This window comes from Rhea americana, unplaced genomic scaffold, assembly GCF_003343005.1.
Source record: "Rhea americana isolate MKP2758 unplaced genomic scaffold, rheAme1 scaffold_325, whole genome shotgun sequence".
Classification (NCBI taxonomy): Eukaryota; Metazoa; Chordata; class Aves; order Rheiformes; family Rheidae; genus Rhea; species Rhea americana.
The window spans coordinates 495564-520242 of NW_028186452.1; the positions used below are offsets into that span (position 1 = coordinate 495564).

General features: G+C 40.0%; 1 protein-coding gene across 7 annotated transcripts in view; it reads left to right on the plus strand.

The window, feature by feature from the left end:
* The first annotated feature begins 308 nt into the window (after positions 1–308).
* Positions 309–24679, plus strand: part of SGSM2 (small G protein signaling modulator 2) — a 69041-nt gene continuing 44670 nt past the window's right edge. For all 7 annotated transcript variants that reach the window (XM_085310753.1, XM_085310757.1, XM_085310756.1 and 4 more), the window contains exons 1-2: positions 309–416; positions 8830–8905. In XM_085310753.1, coding sequence (XP_085166879.1) covers positions 360–416; positions 8830–8905 — 133 coding nt within the window. In that variant the 5' untranslated portion in view covers positions 309–359. The remainder of the gene's footprint in view (positions 417–8829; positions 8906–24679) is intronic.

The following is a 24679-nucleotide window of genomic DNA, read 5'->3' on the forward strand; positions in this document are numbered from 1 at the left end:
AGACGGGCACCATGTCACCTCAGCACGGCGGCCCCGCAGCCGCCCTCCGGCCCGGCGCCCGCCGCGCCTCGTGGGTTTCCGCTCTTTCACGACCCCTTCGGCGTGGCCGCCGCGCTACGGCGCGGTTGCCATGGAGCCCGTGGTGGCGGCAGGTGCAGCCCGCCCCGGCTGCCGCCCGCGGGAGGGACGGGCGGCCTGACGTCAGCGGGAGCCGCGGAAGATGGCCGCGGAGCCGCGCGGCGCGCCGCAGGCTCGGCCGGACGGCGCGGCGCCTTCACCCCGGGGGCGCTCCGGCAGCGGCGCGGGGGGGCGGCCCTGAGCGCGGAGGGGCGCGGCGCGGCCCCGCTCCGCGCGCCGCCATGAGCTGCTCAGCGGACGCCGTGAAGGAGAAGCTGCTGTGGAACGTGAAGAAGGAGGTGAGGAGGGACGGGACGGCGGCTGCGGCTCCCTCCCCGCACACCGCGCTCCCGGGGGGGGGGGGGTCGGGGCGCCGCTGCGAGGCGGCTACGGCCCCGCGCTCCCGCGCTCCCTCCGCGAGGCGGGGCTCCCCGCGGGTCCCTGTCCCGGGAAGGACGCTGTGGCCTCGGCTCCGTCCTGCTCGTCCTCCTGGGGCATCGGACAAGGGGCCGGGCTCAGCCGTCTCAGGCAGGAGCTGTCCGGTAGTGGAAAACTAAGCGTTCTCCACGAGGAATTTGTTTAATCTCTTCTGCAGTAGGGCTGATACTTAAGAGTTGGCCTAGAGTAAATAAAATAAAGCTCTGGCCAGATCGAATTAAAATCCAATTTGCCTTCAGGAGGCAATGAATGAGAAGTGGAGGATTTGTTCAGCTACAACTGTTTAACCCTTTCTGTGCTTGTTATAGTAGCGAGTTGTGATCTTCCTCTGGTTGGGAAAAAAAATTCTTCCTAGCGAAGTTATCGAAGTTGACATTATAATGTTGTCCCCAAAATATGTTAGTAGTGTTGCTAGGCCAGCCAAAGAGAGCCTGGGGACAGGAGATGCTTATCTCTGTGGGCTTATTCCCTTTTCTGTCCCTGATAGTTGTGTTGATCTGCTGAAGTAAGAGTCTATAGTGAGCTAATGGTCCCAGCTCCCTTCTCCAGGGACTATGTTTCCTCTATTACTAGATTCTCACTAACTTTCCCTCAGTTGTGAGTTTGAGAGGAGGAAGGAGGAAAATCAGTGATAAGACAGCAAGCCGGAAGATGTTTGCCTGTGAAGTGAATTGGCTTCCAAATGTCAGAGCCCTGTTTTCTGATGGAAAGAAACAGCTATTTCCTTTCTGACCAGGCTATCTCTCAGCAAGGCAGTAGGAGATCACTTTCTTCAGGCTGCTACACCCCCAGAAATCTGAAGTCCTATGCAACTAAGCTTTTGGATTACTTTGCGTGTCTGAGTGCAGGTGTTCTTTAGACTTACAAAATTTCTTAATCCCTTTTTGAAAGAGATGAAGCTTTTGCATATCATGAGGGTTTTTTCTGCTATCGTCATGTCATTATTTTTAAAATATCATTTGCAGTAATCGTATTTCTCATTGTCAACAGCTTTCTCCTAATGTTGTGATCTTGAACACCTTAAACCTAACAGGTTGTGAATGGTGTTGACTCAAAATTCCTGTAACATGAGGGTCCTTGCATGGTAATAGCAAGGTAGCATTTAACAGGAGGCTGTTACAGATCATTTTAAGAGTCTGAGAAGGTAAATGTTACATCTGTAGTCTGTGGTGGATGGTGGAAGTTGATGAATTACCAAATTGAATTGTAATTTGATTTAGTAAGTGGAATGCAGAAACAAATACAAATTCTCCTCCATACCAAGCTCTAATAGGATTATCATTAGTTGAAGAAGGAATATACAATTTTCTGTGTAGAGCTGAGCAATACTGCTTTCTTAGCTCAGTCACTGCATCCTGTACACAGAAACTATCGTCTTGAAACACGTTGGACTCCTTAGGCTCATCTCCAGGGTGACTAGAAACGGTTGCTTTATTTGAAGATGCAAGAAAATTTATTAGTGAAATAACTACTCTGTAGAGAGAATTCTTCCTTGACCCCTCACAGATAGGCTGCCCTCGAGCTTAAGCCTCCAGTAGCAAAATTCAAGACCAACAGTTGAGGAGTGCATCAGCTAATATAAAACACAGGACTGCTGTGTTTTATATTAATTAGCTGCATAGAAGTTGGCTACTCTTCTCAGCTGTATTTAGCTTAGCTGGCATGTAAAAAGATCCTGGCTTGTATTCAGCTACATATCCAAGGCATGATTTGTTCTGTATGAGCTAGAACTCCTCTTATGCATATTAAATAAAGACATAGTGGACAGATTAGAACAACTTGTGTCAGTGCTCTTGCTGTGAATGACAGATAGAAAAGGCTGGACCAGATGAGCTAGTAGGTCTGTCTAATCTGTGAACCACAGTTTCCACTGGGATAACATAACAGTTATTTGTAGTTTGCAAAGATGTTAAATTGCGTGAAACTGGATCTGGACCAAACTCTGCTGTTGGATAATAGTTGCACCTTGTATCTTACTGATCTTGTACTTGTAATTCAGCTTAGTTTTTATGCTGATTTCATTCGTGCCTCATCCAAACTGTGCTGGTAAAATGTAGTCCAGATATCCTGCTTTTATATCTTTCCGAGTTGAAAAATCTTATCTTGTATTAGAAATTTAAATTAATGAAATCTGAGCCTGCATGAGCCTCTAACGTAGCTTTTATTTCTCTTCAGTCTCTGCTGGAGAGTTTAAACCCTACCTGGCAATGTCATCAACAGAATGATCTCTGTTTATGTGGTACTAATACCTGTACTTTCGACAGTATGCTGACAAAGTGGGGAGGAAGGATGGRTTAGTTTGTCTGTTTCCCCTTTAAGCAGCAGTGTGGTATATGCATGATGCGGTTTCAATATAGGCATGGAACTGAGTTCAGTTCTTGGATAAGTTGCTTATCTCCTGTCCCTGAACAGGGATTATGGTGTTTGACCACACTTACAGTTGGACTAGTAATGCTTCAGTCTTTACGAAGAGTGCGGCTTGTTACCTGTCAGGATGTGTTCAGCAGCCACTGAGTTCCTACTGTGCTTTACATCTGGATRGACTGGCCGTTCAATGCAGAGCTGCAGTAACAAGGCCTTGTCTGAGACCTCTCTAACAGCAGACTCCTTGGGTTCCCTGCCAAGCTGTTATTGTAGAAGGTGCTTGTTGATCTAGTCTAAGAGCACACTAGTCTAAGAGCAAGGTCTTGAACACACTCCGGATGGAAGTGCTGCTCAGTGAATGGCCATCTCTTCCCAGTACGCTAAACTACGCTATTTTTTTKGGGGGGGGGGGAGGCATTCAAAACTACCTGTTTGTGTGGCATTCAAAATGTAACAGCTGTGTATAGCTGCCTTTTGTTACATAAAAAGTAAGTGGGAATGTAATGCGTACCCATCATAGCAATAAAAAATATTTAAAAAGCCCTAATTATCCTTCTGCTTCTTCCCCTCCCCATGCAGTCACTTCACAGTTGGGGAAATCAGAAATCACAAGACAGCAGGATTCATTAAAGATCATATGAAAAGCTGTTGCCAGGATTCCTGAGCCTGAATCTGGTGCCCTAATATTTGTCAATGATGAAACTGGGCATATCAGACATTTCACTCAATGTGGGTTGAGTGGAAGTGGTGATATAGGGATAGACATGTAAAGAATGGTCTGAACGTGAAATTGTAGGACCATGTCCTAGAACAACCCCACCTCTTTGCACTGCATTGAGCAGGTGCTGCGTTGTGTAATGCTCACACGTATGCTACAGGCTGCAGTTTGCAGCCAGGAACTTGCCACTTCATTTAGAAGTTTTAGCTTAAAATAAGACCTTTTAGCCGAAATAGCATAAGGTTTGATTTAGAAGTGTGCATGTTTGCTCTCCTGGGTTAGTATGTTTACATAAATACATAAATAAATTGGAGAAATGTTTTTCCAGCCTAAACATTGCAGTATTGAGCTAATGTATGAGAGTGAAAATGAAACTGATTTTCGTGTTTCAAACCAGCTTGAATTGCAGAGACTTAGTATATATATATTTAAAATTTGAGGTTAATTTGACTTTAAAATGTTTAAAGTGTTTTAATTAGACTTTAACTTTTAAATTACTTGAATAGCACTTGGAAGTGTTATCCATACCTTCTTTATGGTCTAGGTTTTTGTTTTGCTTTTAATTTGGTTTTATTTCTCCAAATCCTTATAAATGCTCTTTTTGAGGACTTATTTTGACTTCACTTTTTTGGGTTGCTCAGAGCTTTCCATTCTAAAATAATTATGACAGCTTTTTGATGATTGTTTATATTTTAAGATAGTATCTTTTGCCCTGACTTATAGCCTGTGCACTATACAGACTTGAAATAGAGGACCCTGTCTCTTTTGCTCACATGAAGACAAATGGTATTGAGAGGAAATAGAGACATTGAAACTGAGGTTTTCTTTGTAACAGTCAGTCAACGGAATCAGAAATTGAATGCAAATCTTTAGTATACAAACCACCAGGTTATGTTGCCCTTAATAGTAGATAATTTATTCCTGTAGAATTTTTAACCTCAGTTATTTTCGGTGTGAATTTTCATACTGCCATTTATGCCCGCCTGTCTTTTTGTGCTGGTTTTCTTCCTTTGAAAACTTATGACTAGCCCATATCAATATATATTCTCCAACCAGTCATTCGCTTCCCTTGTCCTTTAAACTAAAGCTCTTCCTTCTGTTGCATTATTTTCACATACACTTACTCTGAACTCCATTATATATTAAGGTTATTCTTTTTGTATGCTACTTGCACCAAGACTATTAAAATTCAGTTATCTTTGTAAAATATAAAACGGTATCTTGAAAGTCACTTGGTGCAAAGTGTTTCTATTATTATTATTTTACTCCCTTTCCCCCAGAAAAACCTTTTATGTGTTTCTGTTGAGATTATTTAATGCTGTTTGCTTTTTCTCAGATGGACTTGCCATTCCCACTGGTAAAGAATGTATTTTCTTGATTCTAATAGAAAGGAAGATATGTAATGTGTTCTGAAAATTTGGCTCTACTGGGATTCATGCTGAGGCTGCTTATAAGTTCATGTTTCAAACATTTATCTCTCTCTGCAGGAAAATCTGTTGTGACAAGTAGGCTTATAAAACAGGCTTTTCTCTAGCCATTTTCTTCTACCTACTGAAATGGAGTTTTTTGCCATTTCTGGATTTAAACCTAGCACTCTTTCTAGCTGTGAGACAAATGGGATAATGATAACCTTAGCTTTCACCTGAAAGATTTCAGAGCACTCATAAATGGAATTGCTGGTCCTTAAATGCAGTCACCTCTGGGCAGAAACATGGTATTTATTTAACTGTTTGTATTGACACCACCCAGAACTTCATCAAGAGTAACAAAGATTTTGTAAAGCCAGAACAATCAATAAATGGGATGAACAGTAACTACACAAGCTAAAGAAGGCAAAGATATTGGAGATTTCTTATTTGAGGGAAAAATGCTGTGGGTTTTAACTGTGGTCCTAGTTATTCCAGTATTTTATGTGCCATATTGCCTCCAACTGTACATTGTCCTAGTGGTGTTTGTCCAGCATCCCAGCATGGTGAAGTGATGGGGAAAGCACTGTAACCTGTACTTTGAAAAAGTGCTGCTAATTTAAAAAGTCATTCCTAAGCCTGAAGATTGCAGATATATTGAGGTGTATTGAATCAGCTGTAATAGGAAACCCATCGTAAGGATAGTTTTATAGAATTGTGGTAAGACAAGTCCTATCTGTCTATGCTCATAGGGGCAGGCTAGGAGCTCAGAGCTGGGTGATGGAAAGGTGATACCTGTAGGTTGCTTTTGGCACTATAGTTGTGTATAAAATAGTATAAAATTGGTGCATGATGCTTCTTAGTAATTTTTCTTTTTCTTGGTCTCATACACTGGCAGATTCCTGCAAAATTGGAGTTTGTTTCTATTTTTAAAGCTTCCATATAACAGGACTTACAAAATGAAACAGATGCATTTCTCTTGTGTTTCTCTTTGGTGAAACATTATTATTTCATATCTTTTGACTTAAGTTTGGTGTAGGAGAAGGTTAGAGCAACAAGCTGTTACAGTGCTGTACAAATGTACAACAACCTCAGTCCAAGAAGCTTGTCTTGCTGGCAAGGAGCTTGCCTTTCCCACTAGGATATTCTACACCCTTGAATGCCAAGATTTTTATTCAGATAGGCAGGTCATTCTTCATCTTTGCTCTCTAATGGTTGGTAATCTTGGTGCCTTCAGAGTCTGTTACCTTCTCCAGGGAGAACATAATGTCTTCTGTCACTGGGCTCTGGTAAAGCTTTGTGTGGTTCCTTTGGAGCATTGCTACTCCTGGTTAATGAATGGAGAGACTGAAACACAGAGAAACTGATGCATTGCTGCTTTTCTAGCTGCTTGTATCGCCTGACAAATATAAATCAGCAGCCTAGTTAAGATGAGTGGATACTGTATTGATTTTACAAATGAAGCACAGAGAATGGAGGTGATGTTTCCAAGGCAACAGAGGGAATGTATATCACACCTGGGAACCTCAGTTGCCTGTTTCCCACTTGAGCAGGTTTATCTCTAGGTGCCTCTCTGTCCATTAGCAGTGCTGCCTCTAGCCAGAGGAGGCAACCCTTTAACTCCTGCAATAAATGCAGCGTGTTCAAAGCAGTTAGTAGATTTAATGGGTTTCTTTGCCAGTGCAGGTGGCAAATACTGCTTCTGACTGCTGCTTGGGGCAGGAATAGGGGTGAAGGGTGTGTAAGAGGGGGCATGGAGGCCTCAGAGTAACCAGCAGGATATGGCATGCTTGATTRCAGCCTCCAGAGCTGACCTTGCAAATGAGCTTGTCAGAGGAGGAAGGCCTTCAAAGTGGAGAGAGCACCTTCATAGACAGTTGCCACCTCATCATCTCAGCAGTGCAAATGCAGACCCCAGCTGTTGGTCAGGCACCTGCGGCTCCCACTGGTTCCAGTGCTGAATAAGGAGGCTGAAAACCTGTCAACTCTACAATGAAGTGGTAACTCAGCTAGCTTTAAACTTGCTATCTCAGGTGCCAGATGCAGCCTCATGAGAGCTCAGTGCACAGTAGTCAGCTGTACTGAGAAGCATGGAGTGAGATGCTGAATTGCTGGCCTCCTGGGTTTGAAATCTGGTCTCTGCTGCAGGCTATTGGCCTACATTAAAAAACAGAACATTGCTGTACAGCTTGCCTTGGTACTCCCGTCAGGTTGGGTTGATATGCAGGCCATCTTGTTGAGTTTGTTGATAAAGAACAGCCTGTGGAAAGGGAGTGATTACCTGTCAGATAATTCTCTTGCACAATTTGTTGGACTCCATGACTGCTATACAAGTTCTTTTCAATTATTACTATTTTTTTAACTGCATGTTTTGGCAGAAGAAGTTTTTTGTTAAGTCATCTACCACAATGGCATTTACATTCATATGTTGAAAATCATGTGGCCTCTATATAGGCAGTGTGTCTTAACTCTGTGATTATAGTTATGAATGAGAAAAGCCAAAAATGATTGTGGGTTTGTATCTGGAAAAGTGAGTGCTCTATGGCCAAGGAGTGAGTGTCTGATAAATTAGTTGGTTGAAGCAAATAGGTTGCATCTGGCATGGGGCTACAGAAGCCGTTGGGGAGAGGAGGAATAGGCAAGCGATAAATGGAGAATTGCTGCAGCCTCTCTTTAAGAGCCTAATTGTAAGACTTGTCTGTTTTCTTCCTTAATTTTTGAAGGGAATTTGTATTGAATTCTTTCTGGAGCTTGACATATCAGCCTTGAAACAGGAGAGGAACTTTGTTTCAAATCAGTAAGAACTGTGATAGATATAGGTATAATTTTATTAACTGTAATTCTTAAATTGAGTCTAGAAGCTTGAACTGAAGGGACTGTCTTCTCTATAGACACTATATTATTTTTGTGTAGAGTCTGACACAATAGAGCCTTGAGAACATCATTTGTAATTACTGTAGCATCTAAAGCCCCAATTATTAAAGACATCCGTATATTATCAATGTTTACTTTGGGCTGCATATCTATAAGTACGAGCAACATGAAGTATGCCTGTTTCCCGGGGTATTCTAAAATTGAGCAAAATGCCTGCTTCTAACAGATACAGATGAGGAAACAGCAAAGTAGACTCTATGTGTGTTTATAGAGTTTTTTTTCTGATTTGCCAAACTGGCATGAGTAAAACTGCTCRTTAGTTCTTTGAAAATGGCTTTTTCTTCCTACTCTGACCCACTCACACAGAGGTAAGTGTCAGGAAGCATTTGTGTGACTGGCTGTGAAATGTCACTGCCTTGCACCTCCCAGTAAGCCATTTGTAGTCTTTCTGATATTGAGTTATTTACTCTGACGAAACAGGAGATAGGTCACTAAACCTCTTTTGGGATGCGTGCCTAAGTAGCTCATGGATTCTTTTGCTTGAAAAAGAGCAGAATGCCACAAGTGGAGAAAGCACGTGGCGATGCATAATCTTGTTTAATGAGCAGAAGTGATCACAAAGGCAAGGGATGCATTGTATAAAAGGGTTTGCATAGCCTTTTGGAACTTGTGCTGAGGAAGTACTCCAGAGTACCATTCTGAGTGCTCTGAAATAATTCAGCCTTTTAGGGGGCCCATTACAAATAGACCTGTTCTTTTTTTATTCTCCCAATGTTTCCCCCATCCCATGAAAACATACTTAGTTTTGTCCTTATTCTTTTCCCTTCTTGGATGCTTTTGTCCTTCTCTCCCTGCAAGTAGTGACTTTGTGTTAGTATTTTACAATCACTTCTTTTTACTTCTTTATTTTAGGTAAAGCAGATCATGGAAGAAGCTGTCACCCGGAAATTTGTACATGAAGACAGCAGTCACATCATCGCCTTATGTGGTAAATGACACACAACAGAGCAAACACTAAATAGTCTTAATTTTCTTATAGAACTGTTCTTGATCTGCTGTCACAGATAAATTAATGGATTTTAATATTACAAAAAACATGGAGCTCAGGCCCATGCCAGATTTTCTTTACATTTGCTGCTTCCATGTGTACATTGCAAGTAACTCTTGTTAAAATGGCATTATCCAAATAAATGCCAAGCCAGAATGACAAGGAGATATATGAGGAAGTAGTTGTAAACTAAAAATACACATATTTAGAGATACACATATATTAAGCTACAACCTAGAGAGTAACTGACAAGAGATCAAGTTTTCACACCTGTGGATTAAAGTCTGGCAGCTCCCTTCCAGCTGAAAGTCCTCTGTTCTGTAAGTTGTCTCACTCTACTTGAAGAATAGGGTGTTTTGCGTAAAAGTGGCAGAATCCAGCCCAGAGTCACTGAAAGAGCTGTTGCCTGTTTTTCTAGCAGCATCATCCTGCTGACTAATTGACATATTTCAGATCTTCAGAATACTTCTCAACTGTTCACTGTGAACCGGGTGCTGTATTATGTAGATGGTGTATCTATGCAGAGCTTGAGGGTTTAGGCTTTGAACTGTGGACATTCTTGTATATTTTTTAATAYGATCAGGGAGCCATTATATTGGTGACTGTTCCTTATAACTGTGTTTTGGAAGATATGATACCAAGATTTAGCAAAAACCCCAAACTTTGAAGATAACACCATGTGTATCAAAGGCAGCTGGTATTTCAGAACTCTCTGTATAAGAATCAAAGTCTGAATAAATTCCAGAATTTGGCTTTAGTCTGCCAGGTCTCTACAGACTTGGATTCAGGTGTGTGTTGTGATGATGGAGTGAAGCARACCTGGTCCAGTGCAGGGTTCTCAGAAGAGCTGAGCTCCTGAGAATTGATGCCAAGCACTCCTTTGGAGGCTTAGCTACTTCATTTACATGCCTAAAAAGGAAGTATTGAATGTTGGTCCAATGGTTTTGTAATCTAGTCCCTAATTTACTGAGAATAATAACGAAAAAAAAAGTAACACTATCCATCAGACTTTGGCATGTGTATAAAGAAAAAGGGAAAAATGTTACAGGAAAATACTGCTGAGAATTAAAGCTATAYGTAATTATAAAGGCATATTGGTCTGTGAATTCTTGGCTGCTTTTTCTTGATACTTCAAATCTAAGACTTAACTGGGACCAGTGCTTGAGAATGATTGGAGAATAGCCATCTAAACACTTCTGCATTTTGCAGAATGCAGGATTTGCAGTCAAACATACCCAGTTATGTGTCAATGATAGAGATGCTAAGAGTGGAAGTTAGATTTGTCTTTGAAGACAAATGGATTGTTTAGAGAAATAACTATTGACATATGTTTCTGAAAGCAAAATTTTGAGACTAGTAACCTTTTCCTGTTGCTACATTCAAATTCCCACCACTCTGCTGTGCTTATTAAAGTATGCTAGACTAATGTTAAACTGAGATGCTTGGTATTTTCAAGACATCTTTTACTTGCAGTTTACATGAATTTATTCATCCCTACATATTCAGTGGAGGAACACAAGACTGGGCTGTGTTTTCTGGCTAATACCTTTTTGCTATTAGTATAGACTGTAGTTTCCTTTGCCTCCCTCCCAAACTCAGAACTGACTTTGATACCCAAGTTTTTTAAGTCACCAATATGAACTGAATGCTAGTGAGTTGAAAGCTCATCTACAGGGCTTATATCTGTGTGTTTTTTTCCCTTTCTTAGTGAATTAGTGAGGATTTTACTTTCTAGGATGTGGGCTTTTTGGTGGCGTAAATCCTATGCAGAATATAGGGAACAAAGAAATGTAAGAACCTGAATATAGTAGCATCAGTTCTCAAGTAGCTTCAGTGTTTAGGGATGTTGCTTCTATGACTAGCATGTCACATTTGCACGGAGCTCTTTTAGGTGTATGTTAGAAGAATTTTTGTGATATGTCTCTCTCTAGTATCAGTTTGTGTTTGAAGCAAGACCTCCCAGTTACTCTATGTGAATGACCAAATTTTGTTACATATACACTCTGCTACTGTTTCCTGCATTTAGGTTGTGATTATGTGAAATACTCTGTGAAATACAGAGATACAGTAGATAAATAGCAGCTGAGAATGAATCTGAGATAGGAACAGAAGAAACCCTGATTCTGTGCCCTTGCTGCAGGCTGCCTATTTGATATGGACTGCCCTGATTCCAGCTGGGTTTGTGTTCTGAATTTTGTAGGATCAGGAGGATTAGTAAGTCTTCATGAACTTCCCCATGTTGCCCAGCAATACTAATTAGCTTAAGGAAGTATTCCAACTTGCAGGAAGGTTGGTGCTTTGAATATTAGAGTTAATTAACTTCAAAACAGAAATAGGTGAAGCTGAATGTTCTGCTACCAGTTTAGCTAATTGAATGAAGAAACTCTGTTTCTAGTAGATTTGGCTAACTGCTCCTGACTGAAGCTGTCTTGTGTGTGCAGTTCTCTTTGCTCTCCCACTTCAGTTTCATGTGCCTCTTCAAGAGGTTTTCCCCATCTATTTAAAATTAGATTGGCTCAGTACATGAGTCACTTTCAGTGAATCTTCATCATAAATATAGAATTCATATGAATCATCTTACTTTCCTGTAAGGCTGAGTTTAGTAGAAGTCTTTTAAATGCATAATAGTTGATTTTCAGTAACTGAAATTTTCCTAGCTCTCCTAGATCCTAAATGACCAAAGCTACCACTAGGAATTAACTAGTGGTTACTACTTCTCCCACATCCTTATATGCCTCTTCGTTATAGCACATGGGGTTTGTAAGTACAAGAAACACCAAGGCTGAGAGGGCAGAGGCAATCTTCACTGGACAGCCCCATGCAGAAGTACATGTTCTAAATAAGCTCCTGAGTTCTAACTGAAGTACATCATCTGTTAACCTCCTCTTACTGAGACTGTTTTATTCCTGTAGGATTACTTCAAAGCATTGAGTCTGAATGATTTTCCTCATAGCCTATGGCTGGACCTTGAAATGTGTATCCATAGTCCTGGATTCAACTGACCAGAAGAGCAGCTTATGTTGTGTAGGGTTCAGTTGCAAGCCTGAGCCCAGAGTAGCTTATAGGGGTTCAACTGTAGAGAGATATGTTAGCATCCAGTTGGTAGGAGGTTCTGCTTCCTTCTCCAGTGTCACCCTAATGGAACTATGGAAATAATGTCTGCTAAGATAGGAGACAGGCTCAGCACAACCTCTCTAACAAGCTGAGCATGGAGCGATATGCTGTACGAAGCACTGAGCTCACCTTTGTGAGGTCCTAAAGGAAAAGCCAGTCTCAGAGAACCCAGAGGAGTTCACTGTCATTCTTGCTGACCCCTGTGGAATAACCATCCTGTGCATATCAGTCAAGTTTCTCTCTACTCCAGTGGGAGAGATTTGCTGTGACCATGATGACTCTGCTTATAATCTATAGTCTTTTAATGTGTGATTTAAGAGGAGGAAAACAGTGTTGATGTTTTTATTCTTGTGGGAAAAAAATGAATGCAGATGCTTTTGAATTTGTTCTCAACCCAGTTTATAACCTAGTTACATTCCAGTTACTCTTTCATCCTATCTGATATCTAAATTTCTAAAGCTTTAGTTCTATGATTCAGAATTATAGCAGTACACTTTGTACTGTGTGTAATGTGGCTAATTAGTGCCATGCTGGGACAAACAAAAGCAAAAAAACAAAGCCCGCAACTAGCTGCAAAGTCCTTCTGAATTATATTGAGGAGAGGGAGAGAAGTCAATGAGTTTGCTTTTTATTATTATTATTATTATTATTTATTTATTTATTTATTATTTTTTATTTTTTTTATATACTCCCAGTGCATGAATGGGGAGTGGCAGGCAGGGGGGATGAGTCGCGTGTGCTTTTGCAGCAGAATTAAGAAAACATTCCTCCTGGATCAAGAACCATCTCATATATCTGTTTAGAGCTGAGCCAACTGAAGTCTGAAACACCTCAAGAATGAAACGCACTGGAAATCCTATGGATGTTTTTGTACAAATGAATTTTCACTGGTAGTGTGGCACACTGCATGGGTTTGGGGATGGATATGTTTGTATAAGGCTTGTACTGTTTTTTACAACACAGGCTATCAAAGGAGTATACAGAGAAGTATGAGACTGATATAGAACTGCTGTAAGCATGTGTATTTTTAGCAGCATTTTAAAGAAGAATGAGAGAGATTGCAGTGAGCACTCTAACCAAGACACCACTGGTCTCTTTGATCATTTCTAGGAGTACAGAGACCTTTCACAGAATCACAGAATTGGTAAGGTCAGAAGGGACCTCTRGAGGTCATCTAGTCCAACCTCCCTGCTCAAGCAGGGTTGCCTTGAGCATGTTAGACAGGGTTGCATCCAGGCAGGTTTTGAATATCTCTGGAGAAGGAGACTCCACAACCTCTCTGGGCAACCTGTTTCAGTGCTCTTTAAAATGCTTATTCTAGCTTTAAAAGCTTGTTTTTATACAGAGTATTCAATTTATAGATAGTTCATCAGTTGACAGGAAGTTGCTTCTATTTCATTATGTAGTTGGTAGAGATTTCATTCAGCTGTCTTATTCCTTCAGCTTAGGAAGGAATGCTTAGCTTCTGAAGAACTCTCCTGAGCAGATAAGATTTGGCTAAATTAGCAGGCATAATCTTTGAACTTTTGTTCATTTCTTGCTGAGTTTTCCTCCTTTTTGGAACTTTCCTCCTTCTGCAGTAGAATGCTTTAATATTAGGAGATCAACTGGGGGACAAATGACTTGGATATATGTTCATTTCCAGGCCCTTCTCTCTCTCTCTCTCTCTCTCTCAGCAGCAATTGATGGTTTATTACTAGACTACTTCACATGCTGCTGTTGTAACAACTGCTTTATTTATCTGTGGGGAACCACAGTGAATTGGTGAGTGATCACACTGACATGTATGATTTACAGCCTATATGGAGGCAATTCTTAAGGACTTTCATCAAGCAGAATCCCCAGCAGAGATCATGTGTGTGGGCAGACAAGCACGAGATAAGGATTTTAGATAGTGGTAATGTGATAAAGTGCACAGTGAAATGAGCTTTCCATCAGCACTTTTGATCAATTCACAGCTGGGACAAGGACATTGAACTACTTTCCTTCCCAGCATTGGAATGGAATGGAATAGTGCTTGCTTATGTATGGAATGATCCATTTTTGTGCTGTCAACGGATTTTCTTTTTTTTTTTTGCTTGTTTTTAGTAACTAGAATTGAAGTAGTCTTTGATCAGAAATTATGCACAATCCTAAGCATGAAACTTACCCACATTAAACCTTGGAATCAGGAGGATGTGGATAGCTTTTGATTTAGTTGAAAGAGAACTCAGCTTATGCTTCTGTACAAGAAAGCAAAGTGCCCAAAGCCTTGCCCAACAGCCCAAATTTCTCTGGGCTACAGGTTGCTGTCGAGTGAATTTCACCTGTATTGTGTTGTCAGTCAAAGGTATAAGGAAATGGTGCAGGCTTTGTGGATATTTGTAATAGTGGATGTGTGTTTCTGTTAGGAGCTGGATATGGATTTTTTCAGCCTAGGTTATCTGGTGCTGTTTCCTTAGTAACAGTTGCTGACACTGTATTATGTATGGGCCATGGCTTACTTGTTCAGATGCATGCATTCTCTGCAAGCCAGGAAAAATGCTGTGCCTCTTTCTCCATCCTTTATTTTACCAGCTTCCCAAAAGCTTGGGTGGGTGGTGGTGTTCTCACCCGAAATTCTAGCTTTTCTATTTGAAGGAAAAGATGAGGGAGAAGGAAGCTTTTCTTGTATCTATCTGCAGTTATTATCTAATGTGAATTTACCAATTGCAATAATCAGCAAGCAGGATTTCCCAGTTCTGTGCACTGCATTTGTTGTGTTGTCCATAAACTACCTGCAGTTTTTTTAAACCTTTTTCTGCATGGTTGCCCATCTTTAGATCTGACGGTAACATGCTACAATAACCAAAGAATTAAAAATCTGTTTAACTTAGCAAAATGTAATGGAACATGCAGCAAATATAATGGAATGTGCCCTGTTTGTGAATTAATTCAAAGGCAAGCATTAGGGTTTGAATCCTTAGATTTAAGTAAGGCTGCCTTGATGAAATTGAATTGCTTTTGAGTATTAGCAGAGTAAAAGAGCTTGGTTGAGTTTGCTGCTCTGCTAAGAGGCCTTTTATCAGTACAAAGCATTATTTGTGCCTTTGTTTCCTCATCTGTAAGATGGGAATGATAAATACCTAACTTACAGAGGTATTGCTAGTATCTGTCAACTGAGGCTTGCAGAGTGCTTTGAGATATTCAGGGTGGAGCAGCTAATTGTGTGTCTCATTGAAATCTGATGCTTGTAGGATAGTTTGTCTTGCCCTCTACGTGGAAACTACTTCCCTTTCTTTGTCTTGGCTAAATGTGTGGCTGGATAACTCAGTTATTACTCAGACATATCCTTTGAAAATGATTTCTCAATCTTACCTCATACTCTTTTTCTTTTACCTGAGCTATTAGGTGATGCACTGCATTACTTCAGGAATGATTGCATCTTCAGGTAATGACCTATGTAGTAACCTACAGACTGTGCTAATAGTATTTTGCCCTTTTTCTAACCTTCCATCTGGGACTCTCAATGCACTTTGCACGACTTTTGTCTAATAAGCTTTGCAACGCTCTGCTAAAGCAGATAAGGGTTTTTTTGTTTTAGGGGTAAGGAAACTGAGATACAGGTTAACAGAGCTTTGTGCAAAGTCAGTTGTGTTATAATCTGCTGTAAGAGGTGAGAATTCCTGCATTTGATTCCTTTTCACCATGCTTTCCCTACTGTATCTATACTGTACTATACAAAAGTATAGCCCATTTTCCAGACTTCTGTGCGACACAGCAGTTCTAAGGTAGCTCTAGGATTACAGTAATATTTTTTCTTGGACAGCAGAAATCCATGATTACTTATATACTGTTCTTTTTTTTWAAAAAAAGAAAAAAAAAGTAGAAATTCTTACCTGAAAATGTGTCAGCCTGTAATACTGAGACATCTTTTCAGACAGGTAGTATTAGTACTTTGAATATTGTCATCTTCAAAGGCATGTAACTTGTATCATGAATCTCACAGGGCTCGTTTTCTCAAAACAATTTCTCTTATGTTTAGTCCATTCAAGATCTTCCATTGGCTCACTTTTTAGTATTTCTTCTCTTACCTTTTTTGATTTTTAAATGTAGAAATATACCAGATTAGACTAGCTTTACTTCAGATGTACAAAGCCAACTCAAAATTCTGCATAAGGACATTTTTCTCTTTTTCCTCTCCCACTTAAAAAAAAAAAAAAAAAAGGAAAAAAAAGAAAAAAGCCTTTCAGACACTTCCAATCTCATTTTTTAAAACCAGCATTTTAATGTCGTTCAAAGAGCTGCATCTCATTTCCAGCAAATGCATTTAATATGAGCGTAATGATTCTCATTAACTGAGGGATCTTTTTAAAGTGTTTTTTTTTTTTCTGGAAGCTAAATCTCTATGAGCGAAAAGCTATGTGTCTTAAACATGCTGTTAGTTTATCACCAGAAATTTGGAGCTTAGAATTGCTGATGACTCTTGAAATTACACATTCATGACAAACCAGAGAGAGACCTTTCCTCTGATCACCATGTTTGGGGAAGCTGGTATGAACAAAGGTTGACATAATGTATATTACTGATGTAAAAGCAAAACTTTAGAGAGTTCAGCCACACACTGGTAAACCCTTGCTTCCACTTTCTCTAGGTACAGTACAAACTGAAAACAAAACCAGCCCTTCTTCCAGAAGTTTACAATCTCAAGCAAAGTAGGGCAGGCAGAAATGGACTGTTGGAACTATGGGAAAAAGGTGATGATGGGACAACAGTGGCCAGTGTGATAGATAAAAGGCCCAGTAGAAGAGCTGTTGCTGTTGTTCCTTTTCTGTTGTGAACTTGACAGATTTGAAAATTGATTTATGGAGCCAAGGACTGATTGACAACCTGGGATACATGGAAGTGCAGTGCAGTACCAACCTTCTGCACTGAGAATAGAGCTGCACAGAGCAGGGACATGACAGGCTGTTGTGGCTGCGTTGCTGTCCGAGCTGTCTGCCACCTAGCTAAACGCCTAGCCTACCAGTGCAGGAAGACAGCTCTGATAATGAGGCAGGCATATTTTATAGCTAAATCACCTATTTGACTAGCAGATAAGGGGAGATTTATTACCCTGGCCTCTGGTCCATTACCTTTGTGGCATTTGTTTAATGCACTTCATATTCTGCTTGTTTACTGCATTTGCAGAGCTGTAATAACTGCCCTGGATTGTTCAAACTCTCTTTGCTCTATTGTATGTATTAGTCATCAGAGGAGGAAAATGAAAAGGATGTGTGTAGAAAACCTTCTGTTAGAAAAGACGTTTAAAGTAAGCAATATATATAGTGTTTACTTCATGCTTGATGAATGGGTTACATTGCCAGAAGGGCGCTGCTCCAGTAACGATATTAATTAAATGTAGAGTGTATTTTTAATCTGTCTTATTTTTTAAAAGTAAATTGATAACTACCTGGGCTGAAGACAAACTTTGTCCAGACACCTTCTCCCTCAGAAGCTAACAATATATTGTTCTGATTGGTGTAATTATTGCTTAAGTGTAGCAAGRATGGTGACAAATTAAAACCAGCATTGTGCAAAATATTCAGCACTCACTGTGTGTTTCTTTTAAGGGAAATGTGAACTTTGAATTGACTTGCAATGATAGTGTAGTTTATAGGATTTGACTGTGCTTGGCCTGATTTATAATTTAAAGGTATTTTTGTATTATTTGAAATTGGTCTTAGTAGTTTGTTCACTTTGAGTAAGCATTTTGAATGTATTTAATGTAACAATTCTAAACTCTCATGCTGTGAAATCTACCTAAACTTCAGGTAGATTATTGAGAGCTGGAGAAAATGTGCCAGAATGAAAATGTACATTGTTTAGATGTGAGTAGTTTGCCTGCTTGTCAAAATAAACGTAATTACTGCATTTTGGGGGAAAGTTAGCAGTAAAAACAAACAAAAATGATAACTCAGACACTGTCAAACACACAGAACTTGTATTTTCAATAACATTTTTGGTCAATTTAGAGATGTGTTTAACTGCCTGAAAAGCTATTTTTTTGCCTGAACAATAAACTTTCTACCAGTAATTAAACTCATTAATTAAAAAGTACAGAATCCCTTTGTGGTTGAATTGAAAAGGCCAGTTCTGATTTTGAGTTGTAGAACAGTAGTTGGTGCTCTGCTTGAGACTTCTTTTAAAACCCTCTGAGGATTACAAGATTAGCTTTGCATTGCACCAGCCTCTGAGATTTGTTCCTTTGAATAGGAATGGAGAAGAGAATTGGGGGTTTCTGACACTTCCCTGGGAATTGTGTTGTTGGACCTTGTTCAGAACCTGTGTTTGCACAGGAACTGTGTTGGAGGAGACTCTGCTGGGAAATAGATGGACTTACTTAATGGGCAGCAGCCTTGTCTAATCCTTTTCCCCAACATTAGCACTTGGTGCTGATTTCCTTTTGAACACGTTATGCTGGAGGAAAGGCAGTAGCTGCAGCATGTTTATTCCTGGTAGCTGTGCTTGCTGTGTGTTGAACTTCGGAGCCAAACTAATCAGTGTGATACAGCTCACTGTTCAGAGTAGTGAAGTCTAAGTGAACTGCAGCCCCTCAATGGCTTCAGGAATGGCCTCTCATCCCTGTGGGGCAAGGACTACTCAGTGTTGCATACCTCTATCTCTGTCCTTCCTAGKGTGCTCCTGGCTCCACCATCGCTGTGCTGTTCTGTAAATATATTGTACTGCAACAGAGAGCCCAATTTCTTCACCTGGGTGCTGTTAGAAAGTACTGCACAAAAGTAACTGTTCAGTGCACTGCAGGAAGAAACTTTAATTGCTCTACAAAGCCTCAGATTTTTTCACCGCATGTTTCTAAGCACTCTCAGGACACCTTCTGTTTTTAACTGCCTGTCTGCCAGTAACAGTGCAGTTCTTGACCAGCTGAACTTGAACTCAAGTGAACCTGACCCACTTGTCAGCCTGGACTATGCGATGGGTTTTAGTCTGATGTTTCAAGTAGCTTTCTCTGGTTATATCATAGTACTGAGGTTTTCTGCTGTCAAGGAAAGGAAGGCCTGTAGATCCCAGTGCCTTTAAATTGTATCACTTATTCCTGTTCATACTGAGATCCCAGTCCTTTCTGTTCAGACTGATTGTGATGGCACAGATGCTCAAATGTTATATTCTTGCCTCTCCCAAAGAAGAGCAGAGAGGCATTAAGGGAGGAGAGGTTTATTTGAAGTGAGTGCTCACCCCAAAAGGGTTTGGGCTGTGCATAAAGGCTGTTTGCTGAACTTCAGTATCAAAAATGAAATCAAACTATGAATTTGTGGTTCCAGAGTACAAATGCCGTTACCTGATGTAATGAAAAATTCCAAGTATATGGAATGTGCAGCTTCTCTGCATTTCCTTCAGTATGGCAGGGCTAGAATATGCTCTTGATTCTGGGTGGGTAATGTCAGAGCCAGACTGAGGATGAAAATGGCCTCTTCTGTGAAATATTCCTTAGCTGGTTGCTCTTGAACAATTTTGTATTCTTGAAGTAGAGCAATAAGAACTCCCCTGTTTTGCTTGTTTTAATCTGTGCACATAATACATACAGTATTCCAGTGGTCCCAGTATGGATCCTCATGGACTCTGAGGACTTAATACTAGTGATATCAGACTGTGTGATGGTTTTTGGGTTGTGAGACCAGGAGTCATGATATTTTCTTTCAGAGTAGCTTTATGAGAAAGTTTTTAATCTTATTTGAAGAGTTGCTGACCTGGTGCAATAAGCGTGTTTGAATTGTTAATGCCTGGTCTGTCTCATATTGTGTATTCTGCTGTTGCTTTCAAGTTCCTCAGGTGTTTGAGTAGATCAGAACGGCATGAATGTTTATTGTCCTCCTGAGGAAAGAGGAGGAAAAATATCGCAAACAACTGCTTTTGAAATTGCTATGCTTTCGGCTTTAACTCCTCTTTCAAGAGGAGACCTGAAATGGAGGTCCTATATCCTTCTATTGCAATTTCCTTTTGCATAGTTTTGGAGTACCTAGGCTTGGATAATTGTCAGTGTAAGATGCTTCCTTCTTAGAGAATAAGTAGAGAGAAAATGTTAATTGGTACAGCTCTGTGTTGGTCAATGACTATTCACAGTGAAAGGCCTGGCAAATTCTGAGAAAACAAAATGGTTCCTCAGTCTTTTTGCAGTATACAATTGATCTGCAAAACACATTTGTTAATTAAGATTGCACTTTCTGTAAAACAATTTAACACTTATTTTCCAGCTTTAATTAGGTGTCACCTCAGCTTTGTATAGCAGGTGAGTATTCTATCCATTTTGAATATGGCGAAAAATAGAAAAGCAATTGTATGGCTGAATCTTTTGGAGCACATCACCACATGTTTAGCCTGAGACTAGTTAAGTGCCTAAGTTTCAGGTTCTATGTGAATGTTTTTAGGAATAAAGTCAAATATTTTCAGTTGAAGGTCTGCAAAATGTATCTGTCAAAGCTAGCAGTGGAAAGCCAGGAAGCCTTTAAATGTTAATCTGGATGGTGATTCCTCCAGGCCAGATATTTGGGGTATTTCTGGGAGAGCTTGCTTGAGTTGCAGAAACGCCTAGGAGTGCTAGTTAGGAATCTAAGCTGCTTACATACATAAGGGTTAACAACAAAATGTGCTTAGTTTTGGAACTGTTTTCTTTATTGGTTTTATGATGACTTGTTATCCCCTTTTGCACAAAGTTAATTGTGTTTGAAAGAGAAGATCTAATTAGAAACTAATGACTGTATGATTCTGGAGCTTGTGTTCTGTTTTTTCTTGTTCAGGACCTGAAATCCAAGCAATTATCAGAGTCACCAAACGCCATGATTGCCTGCCCCAAGCAATGAAAAATCATGAGTCAGAAATTTTTTCCTTCATGGCCCTAAATCACAAGATTGGATTAAAGTTCATGACAGTAAAATAAAATCAACTGTGAGGAATAGAAATCTGTTTCTCAAATGGTGAGATTCTTGTCCTGTGGCATGCCTCAAGATGGTAAGACTTTCAGAAGAMTATAAAAAATCCACAGACTTGCAGTAAAATTATAGAAAGCAGCAATTTGGGAAGCTCCTCTCTGTTTGTTTTTAAGGTGAGAAATAAGTTCCTAATAGAAACCTTTTCTGTCCCTCCTGTTTAAAGTATATCAACAAAATATTTACAGAAGTTTATSGAAAGGCAGAGGAAATTGATTTGGAGTTAGTCTGGACCATGTTTTTGAAGATTCTGAATGTCTACAGAACAAGCTGTTCCCATCAATTTCAGTAGGAGTTGCAGACGCTCCTCTGACAATCAGGCTCATTAGGAAGAGATGCTTTATGCTTTTCGTTTTTTAGATGACTGCCTTGAAGCTTCTAAATGCACCATCTGATAAAAATTTAAGAGGTCTATTTCTCCTCTTTCTTTTTTTTCTTAGCTCACAGAAATGTAACTTCTGTGAAAACAGATGTAGATAATCATTGTCCAGCCAGACATTTTGGTATTTTAATTCTTTTGGCTATTTAACCTTGACATTTTATATTTTAAAAAATGCAGTTAATTAACTACAGAAATCTCTTGTAAACATAATATAAACATCCCTATGTTACTAGTCCTATCTGGAAACAAATGGAACATTTTCAGTGATGAACAATGCTTATACAATAGTTTGCAGAGATTCTACCTCTCTTCATAAACACATTAGCCCAAAGAGAATACCAGAGATTATTGTAATTGGAGGAGAGGCAAATTTTCTTTTTAACACAAGTTTAAAAGCTTTTTGATTGCATGCCAAAGGTGACTGCTTTTAAGTAATGAGCAGAGTGTTACAGAAGAAGGAGAAAAACCCAGTGAATATTAGCTCTGGTGTGAAATCTGAAACAGCTTGCGAACTGCATGTGTTTTTAGCTTAAGAAATTAAATATAATCTCTCACGCTTTTTAGAGCACTCTACTAAACATTTTACTTYAGCCTAGGGCCATCAGATTACATCATACTCAATTATATAGAGAAATTTCTGTTATTTTGATTTACCGTTAATATCAAGTTTAATGGAAACACTTCAATTTTTCTGAAGGATATTGAGATCCTTGTACCTTAATGGCTGAGATTTTAAAGCAGAGCAGTAACCAGCTTCTCACCCTGATGCTTTCCAGCCAGAGCTATCTTTAGAAGTGGGAATCATTCATTTAGATACATTTTATCCTAGAGTTGAAAAGATGATGTCTGCATCCAGGCTATGTGGCAGAACAAAAAGTCTTTTTTTCCAGTAGTTACTGAGTGCAGATTTATTGACAGGCTAAAGGACCTTTCCTTTTCACTTTAGTAGTGAAGAAGTGTTGCTGGCAGATTAAGGGAAGTGATTCTCACCCTCTGTTCAGCACTGATCACTCATGAGGCCACATTTGGAGTAGTGTGTCCAGTTCTGCACTTTCTAGTATATGAAAGACATGGATGTGGGTCCAGCAAAGGGCCAAGAGGATGATTAAGAGACTGGMGCATCTGTTGTATGAGGAGAAGCTGAGGGAGCTAGGATTATTTAATCTCAGGAAGAGAAGGCTCAGGGTAGGGTCTTAACTATGTGTATAAATATTGGGGGGAGGGAAAGGATTGGTGCATGGGCAAAGAAAATGAGTGGTACCTGGTGGAAGAACAATAGGCACAATTTGAAATAGAGATACTCTACAGTGAGGTCCTTAGGAAGGTGACATATCTATGGCTTAGGCAATACAAACTTTACGTTCCCAACTTTTTTTTTTTTTTTTTTTTTTTTTTTTTCCCTGACTACCCTTGGATGTTAGGAATTTGTGGCCTTTGACTATGGAGTTTGAACCCTTTTCAGAAAGGAGTCTCCCAATCAAATAAAAGGTTAAGACTAAGTAAAAGAAGTTGAACTGTATTTGGGAGAGTGAATGCCTGGAAGATTGTGTGTTGAGTAAATAATGGCGACCAGAGTTAATAGTTTCTAATACATGGATTAGGGGAAGGAACAACAGAAGCTTGTTTAAGCAGGAGGTTCTTCTTGAAGCAGTGCAGTATGATTATTTTGAAAGGGCTTGAAGACTTCCTTCGTGTGTTCTGGTCAACATATCTAGGCATATGATGGTCCAAACCACTTGTAGTTAAACTGATGGATGCTACCAAATCCAAAAAGAGGTTTACAGTCTAGCCTTGAAGTGCCCCTGAGTGGACTGGCTAGGATTTGGGTCTGCGTTTGATTGCTGGCAGTATTGTAAACATTGTGAGAGATGCAAATCGCTGATGATGTTTGGGCCTCCAGTGCTTCTGCTGTGAGGATCGACACTTGTGCTGTTTATTTGTGAGGTTGCAGTGATCAAAACTGAACAGTGGTTGGGTTGTACAAATCTGGCAGAATGATAGTTTGTTGAGTCTGATATTTCTCTGCATTTGCCTTTGGTGGAAAACATTGGACAGAGATAAGAAGGAGCTAAACTATTTGCTTCATTCACACTTGGGGTGTAGTCCTGCAGCCAGAAGGTGAGAAGAATGTTATTTTCCACTTGTAGAGGGACAAGACCAGTCACAGGCTAAGGGCCTCTGGTACTAGGTATATACAAACTGAGACCAACCTAAGCCCTAAACAGTTTATGGTCTATGTTACTGTCTCCACAGAGAATTGACTTCACATCTCTTTCTTCTCCCTGACATATCATGTGGGCTCAGCCTTAGTGCCAGACCTCACACAGACACAGGGAAAATGAAGCATCTTTTCATTCAGTATGTTTCAGCACCTGTAGTTATAAATGGGCTCAGTGTTTGCCCAGGATTAATTCTTCTTGCTGAAGAAWGTGTTGTATGCATGCAAGAACCTTCTTTACTCAACTTTTCTAAATGGTCAATTATTTTCATAATTCTGCATTACCATCACTTAGCAGCAGTTTTTTCTTAGTCCCAGCTGGCAGCCCCATGCATGAGTAGGTCAACTCTATTAATGAGATCATTCCCATCTTGTGCACTGTACTGTTTTATAAACGTTTATTATTTCTCAAGGCACTTTCTAAACCAAGAAGGGCAAAGAGGGATAGTATAGAACTTTGTCCACTAGGCAAAATGGAATTGATTATTAAAATAGTCAGATTGTAGTAGTTGCCACCCTGTGGCTAAAATTAAGTGATAAAATTGGCCAGAAGTGACCCAAAATGGATACTTAGGATCCCAAGCTTGCAATAAAAGAATGCCTTCTACCTGAAGAGACATATCACTGTCAGGAATGAAGAGATGTCAGCAGCAAAAGAGCCTATCATGTTGTATTGAGGGATGGTGTCAGAGTAACAAGTGTTATAGTTACAAAGGTTACATTAAAGTTTTTAAGGGTTATAGTTGCACAGGGAAGAATGGCATTCCTTAGTCCTTGATTCAATATTTGGCAAGAGATAAAATCATACTATGAAGGAACATATGAGGCTGAATATATGAAGGACTGTGGCATGTTCAGATGCTGCAGCCATGGGGCTCTCTGAGTACCTGAAATTGCTAGTTGGCTATGGTGTTTAACATCCTGGATGAATTAACAATTTGAATGTATTGTAATGGTCTTTTCTGGGGGGATTTCCCTAACCTTGAAAACTAACTAAGCACCATTTCAGTAATTTGTTTCCCTCCGTGTTCCTGTGAGCTTGACTGTAATGTGCTTGG